Here is a 17,062-nt window from a genome sequence, read left to right on the forward strand (position 1 = left end):
GCCCGATTCTTTGGTACCGTCTTCCACCTAATTTTCAACTTCCATAGAGCATGATTACATGACTGATCTCGTTCATCAAAAACAAGACTTTCAAGATTCTCAAACCCTTTCAGCGATGAAGTATTCACTTCGGATCCTCGCGAACCGTGTTGAATACATCCCCGAAAACAAATTTCTCAAACTTAATCACAACTGTCTTTGTCTCTAAAAACTACAAAATGTGGATTTAAACTAGCCTCTAACCCGCGATTTTGAAATGTAACAGGACTATGCCCAATATTTCACATATGATATAACCATTCCAAATCTTCTCTACAAACCTTTGCTTTATTCCACCAACACAAGTAGTAGGCAACGTGTACACCAACTCCGACTTGTCATTGAAGATTGTACACCCCAAAAGAAACAACAAATAAGCTCGAACATGACAATCAACAATTTCAGCAGTAGCATCTTTAAGTGTTAGAGAATGTCTTCCTTAACCACTCTAGAGTCACATGCCCTTTTTTCACTTTGGGTACATTTTCGGCCGTCAAACCAAGCTCTTGTATAAGCAATTTTTCTACTTTTCCTTTATCTAACAAATAGATTCCCTCCACTGGAAGACCTTTTATTGGAATCCCCAAAATTTGGATGACATCATCGAGAGTAATGGTCATCTCGCCAAATGGGAGATGGAAAGTAATTGTTTCTTGATGCCATCTCTCACAAAATGCTGAAATCACTACTACATTGAAGTTCTTCCACGAATACAAGGCTAAGTTTAACAACCCGCCGGTAACTTCTAGCTTCTTTTGGAAAAGAGGTGGTTCTTCACTTATGTCCCATTGCTCTAGTTTGACGGTATGGTGGTGCATTTTTAGAATACCCCTTTCCTACAAAATTAAACAAGATTTTAATTTAATAAATAAATAAATAAAAACACGACTATAAAATGAATTAAGCATAGATGTAAAAAAAAAAAAACCTTTCCAGCCCAAATCTTGCGAGCAATATGGTCCTCATAATCGACCAAAACTTTGTTATCTATAGGACCTCTGGAATATATTCCCAATTTAGACTCTCCATCGCTCTCGTTCTCATCAACTTGATGCAAATTTTCTTCTTGCCCATTAGAAACCGCTATCTCCTCATCATGTTCTCCTTCCAACTCAACATTATCTACTTGCTACAAATTTTCTTCTTGCCCATTAGAAACCTCTATCTCCTCATCATGTTCTTCTTCCAACTCAACATTCTCGTCTTCTTCAATATGGTCTTCTACAACTATTGCTTTTTTGGTTTTTCGTATTAGATGAGATGCCGTTTGGGGCACCCTAACTGAAGGCTGGCGACTAGAGACAACTTTCCCTTTCTTTTTTCAGGGCGGCATGACTATCCCTGTAATACGTCAATAGCTAACAATAGTCAAATTTCAATTACAACCCAAACTTTATGATGCAAGACAGAAAATGCAAGCTTTTAACTATGCCATGAAAAACCGATGATTTTTTTGTAAACTATATATTAATTATAAGCACTCGAAGTCTCTCAATCAAAGACTGTTATTAAATGACAAGTGATACAACAATCCCAACATCTTCATAATCTTATCCAAAATAATATTCTATTTGTCAAACGGATGTCAGAAAACATCTCACACAAAATTTTCATGAACTAGCTGTGCTATAAATCTCTCTGGCTCAGATGATATTATCACCAATCGGGTTTTCTCTCAGGTTTTACCAAGATAAGTGATCAAACAAAGCTGTTTGGAATTTATGAATATGTAGTGACCAAACACAAAACGCAGCAATCCAATACCATTTTCAAACGAATCAAGCTCATAAAGAGACTAAAAAGATACCCACACAACGATCATGTCCATAAGACTATGACCCTTTGAAGATATTAAATATAAAATCTTAGAGTATGTGAAAATCCCTGCGCTATATACTTGCAACTTCCACAAGACGTGCGATAAAAATCAACTACAACTAAAGAATCAGTTTCGTTGGCCTTCTCAAGGATTTTGGAAAATTCTGCATCTGTATTAAATTTCTATGACACATTCAACCGGACAAAGATCATCATATTCGTCCAATAATTCTCCTGAAATATCTTGAGACATACTCTTGAACTTCGAGCGATGGAAGTTTCTGTTTATTTTGTGAACTTTCATGCTTAGGTTCAACTGATCGAAGGAACTCTGGACCTTAATAGCCAAAATGTCAAAGTATTCGTGCTTGGCAGAAAGTTGGGAAGTAGACAAGCAAATCCCAGATGAATTTGTCCATCTGAAATTTTATTGACTGGACCCCTAGAGCTCAGAAAAGTCTGCCTTTGCATTACGTAAAAGGGATAAAAACTTTGGAAGTAGCCAAAAAATAATATCTCCAATCTCTGAATATTGCTCGGAGATGAAGCTGTTACAAGACGAGGTTTCAAGTGATGCTAACATCTATAAGGACGAGTACCTCTTCGAGTCATTTACTCACTCCATTAGTTGAATGCCTAATGAAGCATATAATGATCAGTCCTATGGCAGATTCGGATTAATAGAAGAACGAAACATATATATCCCCTCTTTCACATTCAAACAAATTGCCATATATCATCATCAACTAGTATAATATAACCTCAAAATTGCATTCAAACAAAATTTTCATGAACTAGCTGTGCTATAAATCTCTCTGCCTCAGATGATATTATCACCAATCGGGTTTTCTCTCAGGTTTTTCCAAGGAAAGTGATCAAACACAGCCGTTTGGAATTTATGAATATGTAGTGACCAAACACAGAATGCAGCAATGCAATACCATTTTCAAACGAATCAAGCTCATAAAGAAACTAAAAAGATACCCACACAACGATATGGTCCATAAGAGTATGACCCTATGAAGATATTAAATATAAAATCTTAGAGTATGTGATTAATGGGAAAACACTTCTAAGAAATATTCTCACTACAAAAATGTTATTTGATGCAAATAGTAATAAAGAAACATCTTCTCGCCATTCAAACACTCAAATATAATAAGCTTTGATCAATCTCAATCCATATCCAAATCCATATCCAAATCGAAACTTCAAAAGAAAAACATAGCATGGTCTCTAAAGTATCCACCTTATTACACCTGGAATCTTAAACAATTGAATTAAGAAAGAGAAAAACAAGAAGTATTTTGTTGAGTACAAACCTTTACTCAAAGAAACAGAGTCAGAGAAGCTTTTGAGGCGATACGTTGATTTTGCACATTTGAGACCTTCTAAACCTCATAAGATAATGTAGCGAAAACACTCAAAATATTAAAACTTGCAACAACAGATTTACATTCAATGCCTTAAATAAAAGAAATGCAGCACCATGTCATAATAACTATACCATCAATCATCAAAAAAGAAGTTCATAAAAATGCAAACTTGGAACACTAAACTCACTTCAAATCACCGAATGCATTAAAACCCAACAATGGGTAAACTCAAATTCAATATAAACGATAGAAAACATAATAAAACACATGAAAATAATAATGGGAAAAAAGTAGTTCATAAAAAAGTCATTTTTTTACCGACAAAGTGAGCGTTGAAACGATGATATTAACCAGAGAAGAAGAATTAAAGGATAAACAAGTTCTTATTACCTTAAACACTTGGTTTTTTTTATTTTAGAGAAGGAGGAAGAAAGTGAAAGTGAAAAAAGAAAACAATGTTATTGTTTTTGGGGTGTGCCCAACGACAATTTTAAGTTTGGGGTCTGCCTTGAGAAAAAATGGGGTCTGCCTTGAGATGGGGTCTGCCTTGAGAGATATGGGGTATGTACATAGTCCTTTCCCAAATTAACAACTCAGTAACATTACTAAGCATTACACATAGGATGAAAATAATAAAAGAATTACCTTATTGACATAATGGATAAGCTTGTCCATCTGACGGAACCACGTATGAGCATACTGATACTTAAAATCTGTCCCCATGGTCCACATCATATGAAAATGTGCGAGGCATTAGCCTGAAGATAATAGGAAGGTATTCAACTACTAAATTTCGATCAGAAACCGGCAACAGAAAATAACATCGTAGGGCATTGGCAGTGGAAAACTCCTCTTCTCTGTAAATTTATGCTATATATCGCGATATTTAAGATAGATTATCGAAATTTTGAAATATCATGGGTCATCTTCTTGTCAGAATAAGGTGTAAGGAACTGGAAACACAGGCAAACTGCTTATGATTAAGAGATGGGTAATTTTCATTGTTTACTCAATACAGGATATGGAGTTCGACCTTGTTGTGGGATAATATCAACTTGTAATTGAAGAATCACACAATTGTTCTCTTTATCGTTCAAAGTCATTGACGCGCTCTTTCCCATTTCCGAACAAATTTTTACTATTCATCTCTCATTCTCTTTTGCATAAGCAAAGGAAATTTTCTCTCTCCTTCCATTCAAGTTTTTGAGAAATATTGGATATTTAGATTTGAGAAGTTGGGTGTAAAGAAGTTAGAAATTGCAAGGTATGGTCCCCAGCAAAATCTTAAAAGAAAAAGTAAAACATCTTTAATATTTTTTTTTTTAATGAGATCACATTAAAGCAAAGACAAGGAATATAGCCTTGTGAAGATGAATGAGGTTTTAATAATTCTCATCTTTCCACCTCATCGGTCATTTACAAATAACAAGTACAAAGGTTTGTTTTGATATCTCCTTTAATTTTCCAAATTGTTTATCCCTCTATCAAAACCTCATCTCATCACTAAAAGTCCCTTATATGTCAATTTCAACATATATTGAACAACTCATTAAACTAGGCTTGCCAAACCTCCTCTTATCGCATCGATATTTTCTATATATATTTCAAAATATCGGTTTTGGAGACTTTCGGTATTTTGAACCGGCACGATATTTTGTACTATGGTTCCTACATTAGCTCTAGTTGACCCGAGCTGACGAGCTTCTTGACCGTATCTTGGACCAACTCGCTCTGGTCTCTCCACCAGCGTTGGAAAAACGCCTGCGTCATTTCATATCCAAATACACACTCATTCTCTCTTCTAAGTTATAGGACTCAAATATAAATTTGCAAAGAGCATGTTTATATTGGAAAATAAAGAGTTTCTTGCCTGCTCCACATAAATGAACTTCCGATTCTTATCAGCTAACAATGCCGGAACTATAGAATCCAATACATTTTGAACACAAGCTCCCTACAAGTACAAAATCAAAAGACATGAAAAAAATAACCTATATATAAAATGAAGCAAGGTACATAAAATGCGCGACAGCGTACTAACCTGAATTGAATTATTAGCACCAACATAGTACTGATCAACAGTTTTGAGCCAACCAACATCATCATGAGTGTGAGGAACTAAGTGAACATTAAGTTTTCCAGGCACTATACTTTGTGAAGTGTTATAAGCTATGTACTTAGATTTTGTACATGAAGATAATGCACAGAAGACTAGAATGAACACTACAAAGTTGGCCATGGATTGATAGTGTTGCAGCACTGGAATATTGAGTATGTGTTATAAGTAGTTAGTGTGGATGAGATCAATGCGGGAAATTCGATGAGTTTAGTTTTGTTTTATAGTGAGTAGGAGAATTTGAGAGTAATGATTAAAGAGTTATCTATACAGTTATTCTGAAGGTGTGTGTCTTGTTCTCTTGTTGTTATTTGGTTTCTGCTCACGTTTGATTAAAACTATAATTTTAGGATGGACCTTATCACCTCAGTGATTATATCACACAAGAATTGACAAGATTACACATCACAGCACTATCGTTGACTGCGAATTTCAATTAATGTAGTGACCAAAAACTGGAATATTATGAATTTTAGTAGATATTCCTGTATCAAATTATCAATATCCTCATAATTACAATCAGATTTTGAACATTATGTTCTGGGGAATGTAGACGGGGTCTAAAGAGTAATAAGGACCACAAAATGAATCAGCTATGGCATTTCAAAATGTATAACACGCCGAACTCTGGCATCTACGCCACTGGAAGAGCATCTTGTAGTGTGATTAATAGAATGCTCCAATAGAAAGAGACATCTAGGCTAAGCCCCATTGGCCCGATCTAAATAGAGTGGTCCACTGAAAATATCAAACCATGGAGTTAACGTTAGCATTTTCACTTACAAAATGAAGGAGAATGAACATTTCACTGTAAACACAAGTTTAGACGGGTGTATTTGGTGGTTTTCCGGGGGTCAGAAACAAGCTTAACTAATAGAAAAAACAAGAAATTGGGTGATACACCCCTCATATTAAAAAATATTAGGAGATATGCCCTAAGGACTGCTCAGCATATCGACAGATCTTGTTTTGGTAACTACCATATATTGGAAATCTGAAATGTGTGTAGCTCGGGTCCTAGCTAATACTGTTGTCGGGGTGATATATTGTTGGCATGTGTGCTGATGTGCACTTCATTAGCCAACTGTAATTTCGTATATAAACTGAGATATCTCTTTCAATTGAATGTTGGCAGAAAAAAAAAGGGGAGGGAAGAAGAGAAAAATAAGAAAAATAGATAGAGATCAAAAAGCTTTTTTTTTTTTTTTTTTTGATAAACGATACTTTCTTTATTTACTTATCGATTAATCGTTCAATTACAAAGTCCTTGAACATCCGCTCTTATAGAGCTTAATACAAAAAGCAGTGGATGAGACCACCGAGCGAAGAGAACTCATTTAACAAGGGTTGAATCACTTCCGGTATATTATCTTGATGAGGGATTGGATTGGTCATCCAATCAAGATCGCGACTTTTGTGTCGACGCATGTCGAAACAAAAGTATCGGCTGACCACGATTAAGCTTCTCTATAGTTCCAAACCATCCTTGTATGCCCGAATCCCTTCAATAGTTGTTTGATGTCTTCTATTAGAGCTATGACGGATGAAGGTGATTCTTCTTTCTCACCAATTATTGCTTTATGAAGGAAGGATGAGTCCACTTCAATGATGATGTGATCGAAGTTCTAACTTCTTTGCTACCAACAATCCCATTCTAAGTGCATAGCATTCCATCAATATGGCATTAGCTCGCTTGAAAGGTGTTGCAAATCCATAAATAAAACCACCATATTCATTTCATAATACTCCACCCGCTCGGTACCGCCCCCGGACAACCTAAAGGCGGACTCCCATCAGATTCAATTTCAACCCACCGCTAGGAGGAAATTGCCAAGTTATTGAAATCGCTACTTTGGCTATCTCACTCTCCGGCAGTAGTACTATCTTCATCTTCAAATAATTTGAGCATAGATTTAACTTTGTACGAGAAAATGCATTATGTTCGCATCCTTTGATCGAATCGAGCTGAATTTCTTGCTAACCAAATACACCAAAAACTATTGCAAATTTTTAACCAAATCTTGGTCTACCTGATATTCCTTGCACTTGTAGATGACCTCCTCAATCCATTGTTTGAAAGTTATGAAATTTGTTCCATATATTATGGAGTGTAAGTCAGAACCAAACCATAGAGCTCTTGCAAAAGGGCATCCGATGAACAAATGATGTAATGATTCTTCTTCATGTCGGCATAAAAAGCATTCTTGATCCACATGGAAATGATGCCTTAATAGGAAATCTGAAGTAGGAATTACCTCTTGCGCTCCTTGCCACATACAGTACCTGATTTTGTATGCAACCTTACATTTCCAGATAGAAGCAAAAATCTTTTTATTGTGGTACTTTGAGGGGTCAATCCAACCTTGAAGCATCCGATAAGCAGATTTAACTGTATAGCATCCTTTATGGTGTGGAGCCCAATATCGGGAGTCTTGAGTTGCATGAATCTTCAGCGGGATAGTCAAAATCCGACCGCATATTCCATCGGCCAAGATCTTGTCTAACTAATTGAGTATTCCATCATCGATTTGACGGGATCAATGAAATCAGCAACTCTATCTAAAATGCAATTGTAAGGTTTTTGAATCAAAGGAAGTTCCAACGGTGTTCCCGTGACCCATGCATCCAACCATGCTCGACAGATAATCCATCTCCAATGCGCCAAGCAACACCAAAAGATAATAGATTCCTCGATTATGCATCACTTTCCAAAGTCAAGCGAACTCCGACATCTAGCTCGCCAAAAATCAACATTAGGAAAATATTTGTCTTTCATGTATTTTGCCCAAAGCGAAGTTTTGATGCAAAAGATCCCATGCCTTCTTACCAAGGAGTGCAAGGTTCTGAATATCAAGATTTTTACCCCAAGCCCTCCCCGTGCATTAAGCGGGGTACAAGCTAAATCCCATGAAAAATAATGCATTTTTCGCTCCGTTATATCATGTCCCCATAAAAAGATCTTCTATACTTATCTAACCGATCAATCGGTTCATATGGTAGTTTGATACATGACATAATGTGAGAAGGAAGAGCAGAAAGAACCGAAGTTAATTAGAGTTAACCTTCCTCCTTTACTCAAGTAAAATAGTTTTCCACTTGGCGGTCTATATCTCGAACCTTTGCACCAAAGGTTGAAACTTATCTTGATGAGCCCGTCCGAGGACGGATGGAACACCAAGATAGCTTGGAAAATGATGAGTTGTTAGAACTTTGAAGATCTTGAACATGAGTTTTGCAAACTTTGGATGTAACTTCTTGTGATGAATGAATTGTGACTTTGACCGATTAATTGGTGACAATGCAACAAACAATACTCTTCAAGCACCTTGTTTATATCAACAGCTTGCTTCAAATCTGTTTTGCCATATATAATGATATCATCAGCATACATCAAATGTGTGAGAGGTTGACAATTCCTTGCAAGTTTGATACCATCATAATCAGAATTTGATTGAAGCTCCAAAAGTTTTAAAGACAAAACTTCAGCACAGATTATGAACAAATAAGGTGACATTGGGTCACCTTGTCTGATTCCACGAGTAGGGCAGAAATAACCGAACGGTGATCCATTTAATAGAACTGAATAGGAAACAGATTTGACACAAAACATGATTTTTCTGACAAAAGTTTCATCAAAACCAAAAGCTCTCAAGACTTTTTGGAGAAAACCCCATTCAAGTTTGTCATAAGCTTTTTGTAGGTCTAATTTGAGAGCAAAGTAATTCTGTTTCAGATTGTATTTTGATCTAATTGTATGAAAGGCTTCATGAGTGAGGAGGGCATTATCATGGAGTGAACGATTGGGTAGAAATGCAGATTGGTGAGGGCTTATAATTTTCAAGAGAATGGGTCTCATTCGATTAACAAGGATTTTGGAAATGAGTTTGTACACTACATTAGTTAAACTTATCGGTCGGAAATGATCAGGTGAGATGGGATTATTTGTTTTGGGAATAAGGACTATATGAGTGTGGTTGATTTCTTTAGAGAAAGCTCCATTGTTAAAAAAGTTTTGAACCAAGTCAAGTACTTTTGGTCCTACCTCATTCCAATAATTTTTGAAAAACAGTGCCTGAAAACCATCTGGGCCGGGAGCTTTTAATGATCCCATATGGTTTAAAGCCTCGAAGACTTCGGAATCTTGAACTGGTCTCAGTAGACATTCATTATCTTCATCAGAAACAAGCTGAGGGATAACATCAAAGTAACTTCCAGGGAGATCATCCACAGTGGAGGAGAAAAGATCAGAAAAGTAGTTCACAAAGCAGTTACCAATGTCCTCCCTTTGCTGGTGTGTCGTGCCGTTCGAGTCTTTAATTTGGGAAATGTTTGCCCGATGTCTTCTCTTAATCACCAAAGTATGAAAATATTTGGTGTTCATTTCTCCCAACTTCCACCAATCCTGTCTTGACTTTTGATGCCAGTGCATTTCTTGGAGTTGCAGCAGATGATCATATTGAATTAAAAGCTCCTGTTCTTTCTGGATACTTGACTCTGTAGGCATAATACACATCGCATTATGTTCTTGCAGTTGCTTGAGTTGATTATCAATCTCCTTCATTTGGGTTTGTAGGTAGCCAAACTCTTTTTGATTCCATTTGAGTAGTTCCCTTCTACAAAGCGTCAGATTTCGACAAAAGGCATAAGAGCTCGAACCATCAAACTCTATTTGCATAGCAGCCTTAATCACCTCCTTACATGTAGGATCCGTTGTCCACATTGATTCAAATCTAAATGGCCTTTTTAACTTTGACTTCTTAGGGTGAAGTTGGACCAAAGAAAAAATCTTATGATCGGAATGGATTGTCGAAATATGTATAACTTGTGCCTCTGCAAAACTTGTCCTCCAAAATGGGTTGCAAAAGACTTCGATCCAGTCTACGGTACATTACCTTTCGGACCTTCCATCCATTACACCAAGTAAATATATTCCCAACATAGCCCACATCAATGAGGGCGCAGTTATAAACCATCTCTTGGGCATCATCTATATGTGATTTTTTGTCGGTCTACCTCCCCATCTTTCCTCATGGCATATAATTGAATTAAAATCTCCCAAACGGACCCAAGGCTTTTGAGCATTTGGTTGGAGTTGATTGAGCATACTCCATTGAGTGCACCTTATTCTTATCTTAGTACTAGCATACACACCGAGAAAAGTACCACTCCAAACCACTTACTCCATTCGGTTCAAGCATGGATGATCCATGAATCAAAGTGAGAATATTAACTTTTAGATTAGAATCCCATAATAGCCAAAGCCCACCGAATGCCCAACCTGGCTGGAATTACAAAATACCTATAGTCACCGCCTAGACTCCTTATAACACCTACTGGACTTATTGTAAGAAGCCGGAGTTTCGGACAAAGAAAATCAATATAGGTCTCTCCTTTCTAATATGATCCTTTGGCGCTAACCATCGAAGAGCGACCAACACCTCAGCAGTTCGGTGATGATACTCATGCCTCCCCGGAGGCCTCTGCGGGTCGATAAAACTAGCCTCTGTTCTTCTTTTCTTACCAAAAGTTGATGCTTGAGTAGAGTTTCCTTCTAAAGAGATGTGAAGCACACGCCCTACTAATTCTCTAAATGAGTCTCCAATCTTTAAAAAATGATTCCTTTACTAAACACTCTATTACTCAATTCAGTCCATCCTGTCATTGCAACACACTCAAAACCAACACCGTAAACCAATAATCAAGAATTTAAACCAATCATGCAATATTTAAGCAACTGCTAATAAATTGTCCAATCGGATGAACGCAACAACCAGAAAAAAACAGGATCTTCGACCGATTTAAGCTACCAATATCATATCAATCAAATCCCAACCTATAACATAGAGTCCTCAAAATAACGACCTCTTTGCCTCGCTGAAATTTCAAGTAAATGACATCGATAGCTAGTTAAAACTCGCGGAAATCCATGAAATCTCTGTCACCACCGTTCACCAGCAATCGCCACATAGAACTAAAACCACAGTTTGCCCAAACATCCCGTCAGATTGATTCTCACTCTGTAAAACTGGAGAAGGTGAATTGGAGAAGGTAAAACTGGAGAAGAAGAATAAAGCCAAATTAATAGTTTTATTGGTAATAACAATAAAGCCAAGAAATTTGGTGGGAAGAAGAAGTTGATAATGTGACGTCTAACATGCCTTTTGGTCAAAAAAAAAAAAAAAAGCTATTGGATAAAACCAAATGGAACAACTATAAAAAAAACAAAATTGGATGCAAAAGAAAAAAGTGGGGATTTATTTCATTTTCACATTTTCATTTATATTTTTCCATATTTGAGAGGAAAGAAAGAGGTATTTATTTTTTTGTAACTTAAGATAGAGAGGTATTGATAAATTGTAAAACTCAAGAAATAAACTTCATTAAACTTGAATGATTCTCTTGATCATTACAAACATCTTGTACCAAAACTCAAAAGGCCATAGTATCCTCACCGTTTTCAGCTCAATCATACTTCAGTTCACGTGATATTCACGGAAAACATCCAAATAAAATAACAGTTGTAAATTATATGAAACGCAATTTTCCACAATTGGACCTTGCTGGAGCAAGTGATCAACACGATACAGAGCATCCATACTCAAATAACTCCAAGGGTATTTCGGAATCCAATGATTAGAAAATAGTATTGGAATGGAGCAAAATTTAATATTCCCACTCCCAAAGATGAGCACTTGAACTGGAATGCTTCAAACTTTGAAAGTACTTCATGTGTGGGGCGAGGTGAAGTGCAAATCAACTTAGAGCATCATCAATGCATTTCGATTTTTTGTTGTGGATGAAAATGGTTAAAAACGAGTCAAGTACCAACGCGAAATCCAAAAATTTCTTGTTTCGATTTCGCATGGCACAAGTTGTCCCGTCCAGACATTTTTTCTTTATAAATGGCAAAAGTTGTCCCGTCTATCATTTTCCTCTATTTCTATGGTGCCAAACCATTTTCGCACCCATTGTTTCTCTCCATTTCTATGGCGCCAAACCATTTTCGCGCCCATTGTTTCCCTCCATTGTCTATGCTATATATCAAATGAATCACAGGTGAAGCATCAACGCATTTTTTTCATTTCTTAATCTCCTCTCATCAGTCATCAACTTTTTATATTTTGTCTCATGGGTTCTAGTAGTCATAATAGCAATTGGTGCGAAAGAATTACTGAACTAATTTTCAACGTCGATGATGAAAATGCCGCAATCGTTCAACAAATGCAAAGTGATGCAGTTGTAGTGGCGTCAATGATTTCGGCTTTCAACACTTTATCTGTACCAAAATATGGTGGATTTGTTGATGGTAGAGAATACACTAACCGCGATCGTGTTGGTGCGTATGAACAGTTGGTGGCTGATTATTTTGCTGCTATACCAACTTATAAAGCAAGTAAGTTTCGTTGTAGGTTTCATATGAGATCGAATACCACCTTTTAACAGTATATTGGAAGTTATCACTAATTTTAATCCATATTTTAAGCCTTCTTGTGATGCTCTTGGTTTGTCTGGGGTTTCGAGTTTGGTAAAAATGGCAGCTGCAATACAGATGCTTGCTTATGGTTGTCCAACTTATTCAATGAATCACTAGATAAAACTTGTTGAGAGTACGGCCCGAGAATCACTTCATCATTTCTACAATGCAGTTGTCAACTGTTTTGAAGAACAGTACCTGAGAAGCCCAACGGAAGAAGATGTAACACGTTTGCTTGTAGTATGTGAAGAACGCAGTTGGTCAAGTATGTTGGCCTGGGTAGTTTAGATTGTATGCATTGGGTATGAAAAAATTGTCTAACTGCGTGGCATGGAACTCATTTGGGCCATGGTAGAAAAGCGACTGTGATTTTGGAAGCAGTTGTAGACCAGGAGCTATGGTTTTGGCATGCATACTTTGGAATGGCTGGATCGTATAATGATCTTAATATGTTAGATAACTCCCATTTATTTGATAATTTAGTCAGAGGAACAGCTCCAGCTTGTGTTTATCAAGTTAATAACAATCCTTACAACATGGGATACTACCTTGCTGATGGAATATATCAACCATGGGCTACACTGATTCAAACAATCTCATCTCCTGCTACTCCTATGGATACTAACTTTGCAAAATCCCAAGAAGCAGCTCGTAAAGATGTGGAACGTGGTTTTGGTGTTTTACATGCTAGATTTGCAATTGTTAGCAGGCCTGCTCGTTAGTGGGACAGAGGAGCTCTATCCCGTATAATGAAGACATGTATTATACTTCACAATATGATTGTTGATAATGAACATAATGTATAACTTCCAAAGTTGGAACCACATTCAGATGAACGGTTGCGGCATGAAGTTGAGATGCAGAGTAATGACCATCTGTTTGTGCAAAATATGGTAGCCAGGACATTAAGTATTCATTGTGAAACTACTAATCAACAATTGAAGAATAATCTGGTTGAACATAATTGGGCATGCTATGGTGCACGCCACAACCAAATGAACAACTAATAAATTTGATTTGTCCTAGTTGAATTTTCTATTAAATGTGTTTTTTAATAAGTGTACTTTATGTATTTTCTGTTAAGTGTACTTTTATCAAGTTTGTTTTGTTTAAATAAGATTGTGATTTGTTGAATAAGATTTGCACATACTTGAAATTAAAAACGTTACAACATACTTGGAATCGTTATAACTAAAAATCATTATCTTCATATTCTTTATTTTCATCTCTCAAAAATGGATTGGGAGAGCGTGCTCACCTACCACAAGACTGACTAGCACTGTTTGTTGATCCAGAAGAAGAAAAAGACCCAAACTGTTGAGAAGGATGGGTTGGAATGTATGGACTAGGTGTAGGAACCGTTATTTCATAATGCAAATTTCTACAAACCGTGAAACCCATGCGCAGCGAAATTAATGGTTCTCACGATTTTGGATTGGAAAACATACCTTTAAATCCGGTTACTTGATATCTCTAAGAATCCAATAGCTATGAAATCAGCAACCACCTATTGATCTTCTGCTGTATTCCTTTCAATAGATTGGACGTTGTGTGGGCAACGATCTACCACCCCCCTTCTTTCTCACAAAGCTAGAACCAATTTTGGATCTATCTTTCCTTGCCTCTCTTTTCAATCCAGATGAATAGTGAATTTCGGCTAGGAGAGAAGGGTTTCTATTTATAGGCTACAACAGGGACTATGAGGAGAAATTAGGGTTGGGCCTCCTAACGGGCTTGGGCTTCCCATGTTCACCTAGAACACACGGCCCAAGTCCGTCAACAAATGGCTTATTCCACTAAAAGTCATTGTTGTACTACCGCCATAATCCCAAATTACGTGTTACGTTTATGGACTCCATATTATATGCTCGTTGATCTTCCTGTGTTTAAGATATTGAATGTCCGTTGATTAAGTCAAGTTACTGACAATTACATTAATCAACTTTTTATGTCCTTGAGTAGTACCACTCAACCTCATTGTCATGTCGGAATAAATCCACCTACAGGGTTTACATGAAAATCTTTTTGAGCTCCTCAAGGGGACATCATCAGCCCAACTTCTTGCGGGACACGGATTCCTTCTATAATCAACAACATACCTTACATACAATGTATTACCCAATCTATCGAGTTTGTTGATTCACAAATAAATCTCACTCATTGATGATTTAAAGTAATGTACAATGCGCGTAAGTGCCCGTTATTATATCCGGATTAAGAGGACAATCATCCATAATAACAGAGGCGTTTGTTCTCTTATATAGTCAGTATAAAGAGAAACAACCTCATTTAGTCATGTTCAATACACACAAAGTATACTAGTGTAATCCTATAGTCAAGATAAACTAATACCAAATTATACTACAACCGTACCAATAGTTTGTCCAAATCCATCTAGGTTATGAACGATTACTTATACTTTATAAGGTACTGATAATATAATCTTCTATGTGTCCACACCATATCATCTACAACATAAAGTATTAGACACATACATATAACTAATAACATATATAATATACATAATATTTGCCCATATGATTCTCATTCAAAATATAAATAATTATAGTTAATACAAAAGTAATGCTTTTAGTATATAACCCTATCACTATGAGGGGTTGGAATGTATGGACTAGAAAATGTTGGATAATTAGGAATAGAAGGAGCAGCAGGAATACCTTGTTCTTGTTCAACCCACTTACGATAAATAGCTGCTTGCTTAGCATTCCAAAATGTCAGTTGAATACCGCTAAACTTGCTTAGATCAAGCATCATGATATCTTGTTCTTTCTGTGCTTCAAGCCTTAATATTTTGTATTCTTTTTCCTTTTTCATTGAGAGGAACATTTGTCGTTTTAGCTCTGTTTGTTCTTGCAGATATTTTGTAGTTGTAAGTTGATTGTCTTTGACCTCCTCCAGAGTTTGTGCCATTTGGTGTGCAACTTCATAAGCATATCTTTTCTTAAACTTTCTTTCCTTTTGCCATTTTTCTAATCCGGGCACTTCCTTCGATGGTTGACTTTCTTCATCTAACGAAATATTGGCTATTCCAATATTGTTGTTAGTGGTTGATCCACCATTGATGCCACTACTAACATCACTACTATAAGTGGTTCTCTATTTTTTTTTTAACTACTATCACTTCTAGCTTGATAGAAATGATTCCATTTTGGACTTAAAATTAAAATCCAATAACAATGCTCAAATTTAAATTGTTCCTTTTGAATAGTTAAAAAAATAGTACGAGCTCGTGACATTGTATCATCCGCATTAGTACCACTAGCATTCACTCTCAATTGTTGATCATAATAACCTTGAAATAAACTTATCGTATGTTGGATGATGTGAAAATGCGCTTGAACCGATCCACCAATTCATGGTTGCCCTACATGACCAAGCTGGCTCATACGCTTGTTCATTTCATCAACAATTTTCTAAAAAAAAACATGCCTATTTTGGCCCGTTCAAACAACTGCATCTTCTGAAATAAAAATCCAACTATGACATAAAATTTTATCTTCTACAACTGTAAAAAATTTTAAACGACCTTGAACATAGGTTTGTTGGCCTGTTTTTTTAGCTTTGGTTTTTACTATTTCTACCACCTATATTCTTCTACCTCTAGACCTTTGTGAAGACATTTTGTAATTTTGGTGAAGAATAAAAAAAGAAGAAGAAGATGAAGTGAATTGGTGAAAAATGAGTTAAGCAAATATGCAATATATATAGGCCCATTCCAACGGAACTAAATATAACCATTAACATAGCCGTTAATTCCAACGATACAAAATCGAGCCGTTTGAATTTTTTATTACAAAAAATAAAAAAATGCTGGACGGCAAAACTTGTCTCGTCCCACTCTTGGACGGGACAACTTGTCCCATGCGAGTCATTTATATATTTTTGACGAATTTGGTTTCAGATTTGACAATTGTTAAAATGAAAACGATGTTTTGACAGCGCGTTGGTGACGAAAATTGCCAAATAAATTGTCAACTGTCACATTGGAAATGGATTATAACAATACGTTGATGATGCTCTTACTTCAGGTTTTGGTACTCTCAAATGTCTCATATTAATTATCACACCATGAATCATTTATGGACCAATGCAATTTTGTAGAGAGAATTCCGGAGATATTCTTGAAGAACTAGACATAATAGGAAATCCTTAGTTGGCTAGTTTTAAGTTCATTTAGGAGTTATTGGAATGACATAAAAATTTACTAATAAAAGAGGT

General features: G+C 36.3%; 1 protein-coding gene and 1 long non-coding RNA gene across 3 annotated transcripts; both read right to left on the reverse strand.

Annotated features, from left to right (window-relative positions):
- Positions 1 to 472: 472 nt before the first annotated feature.
- Positions 473 to 3,972, reverse strand: LOC147483045 (uncharacterized). 2 transcript variants are annotated; one of them, XR_015204963.1, is made up of 4 exons: positions 3,879 to 3,972; positions 3,180 to 3,248; positions 968 to 1,380; positions 473 to 875 (listed from the first exon to the last, which is right to left on the reverse strand). It is a non-coding gene; the product is annotated as an uncharacterized LOC147483045 (long non-coding RNA). The 2 variants fall into 2 exon arrangements; XR_015204962.1 differs by lacking the exon at positions 3,879 to 3,972 and having other exon boundaries at positions 3,180 to 3,853.
- Positions 3,973 to 4,861: 889 nt separating this feature from the next.
- LOC147483046 (putative alpha-mannosidase At5g13980) lies at positions 4,862 to 5,663 on the reverse strand. Its single transcript, XM_086581198.1, has 3 exons — positions 5,275 to 5,663; positions 5,104 to 5,187; positions 4,862 to 4,994 (listed from the first exon to the last, which is right to left on the reverse strand). The coding sequence occupies exons 1-3, from the start codon at positions 5,470 to 5,472 to the stop codon at positions 4,902 to 4,904; spliced, it is 375 nt and encodes a 124-aa protein (XP_086437324.1). The 5' UTR covers positions 5,473 to 5,663; the 3' UTR covers positions 4,862 to 4,901.
- Positions 5,664 to 17,062: the final 11,399 nt, after the last annotated feature.

Source organism: Coptis chinensis, chromosome 8, assembly GCF_015680905.1.
Source record: "Coptis chinensis isolate HL-2020 chromosome 8, ASM1568090v1, whole genome shotgun sequence".
Taxonomy (NCBI): Eukaryota; Viridiplantae; Streptophyta; class Magnoliopsida; order Ranunculales; family Ranunculaceae; genus Coptis; species Coptis chinensis.

Coding starts and splice junctions, on each gene's coding strand:
- LOC147483046 (XM_086581198.1), bottom strand. CDS start 5,472: ATGGCCAACTTTGTAGTGTTCATTCTAGTCTTCTGTGCATTATCTTCA. Junction 5,188..5,274: donor GTGCTAATAATTCAATTCAG/GTTAGTACGCTG, acceptor TTGTACTTGTAG/GGAGCTTGTGTTCAAAATGT. Junction 4,995..5,103: donor AGTTCATTTATGTGGAGCAG/GCAAGAAACTCT, acceptor GAAATGACGCAG/GCGTTTTTCCAACGCTGGTG.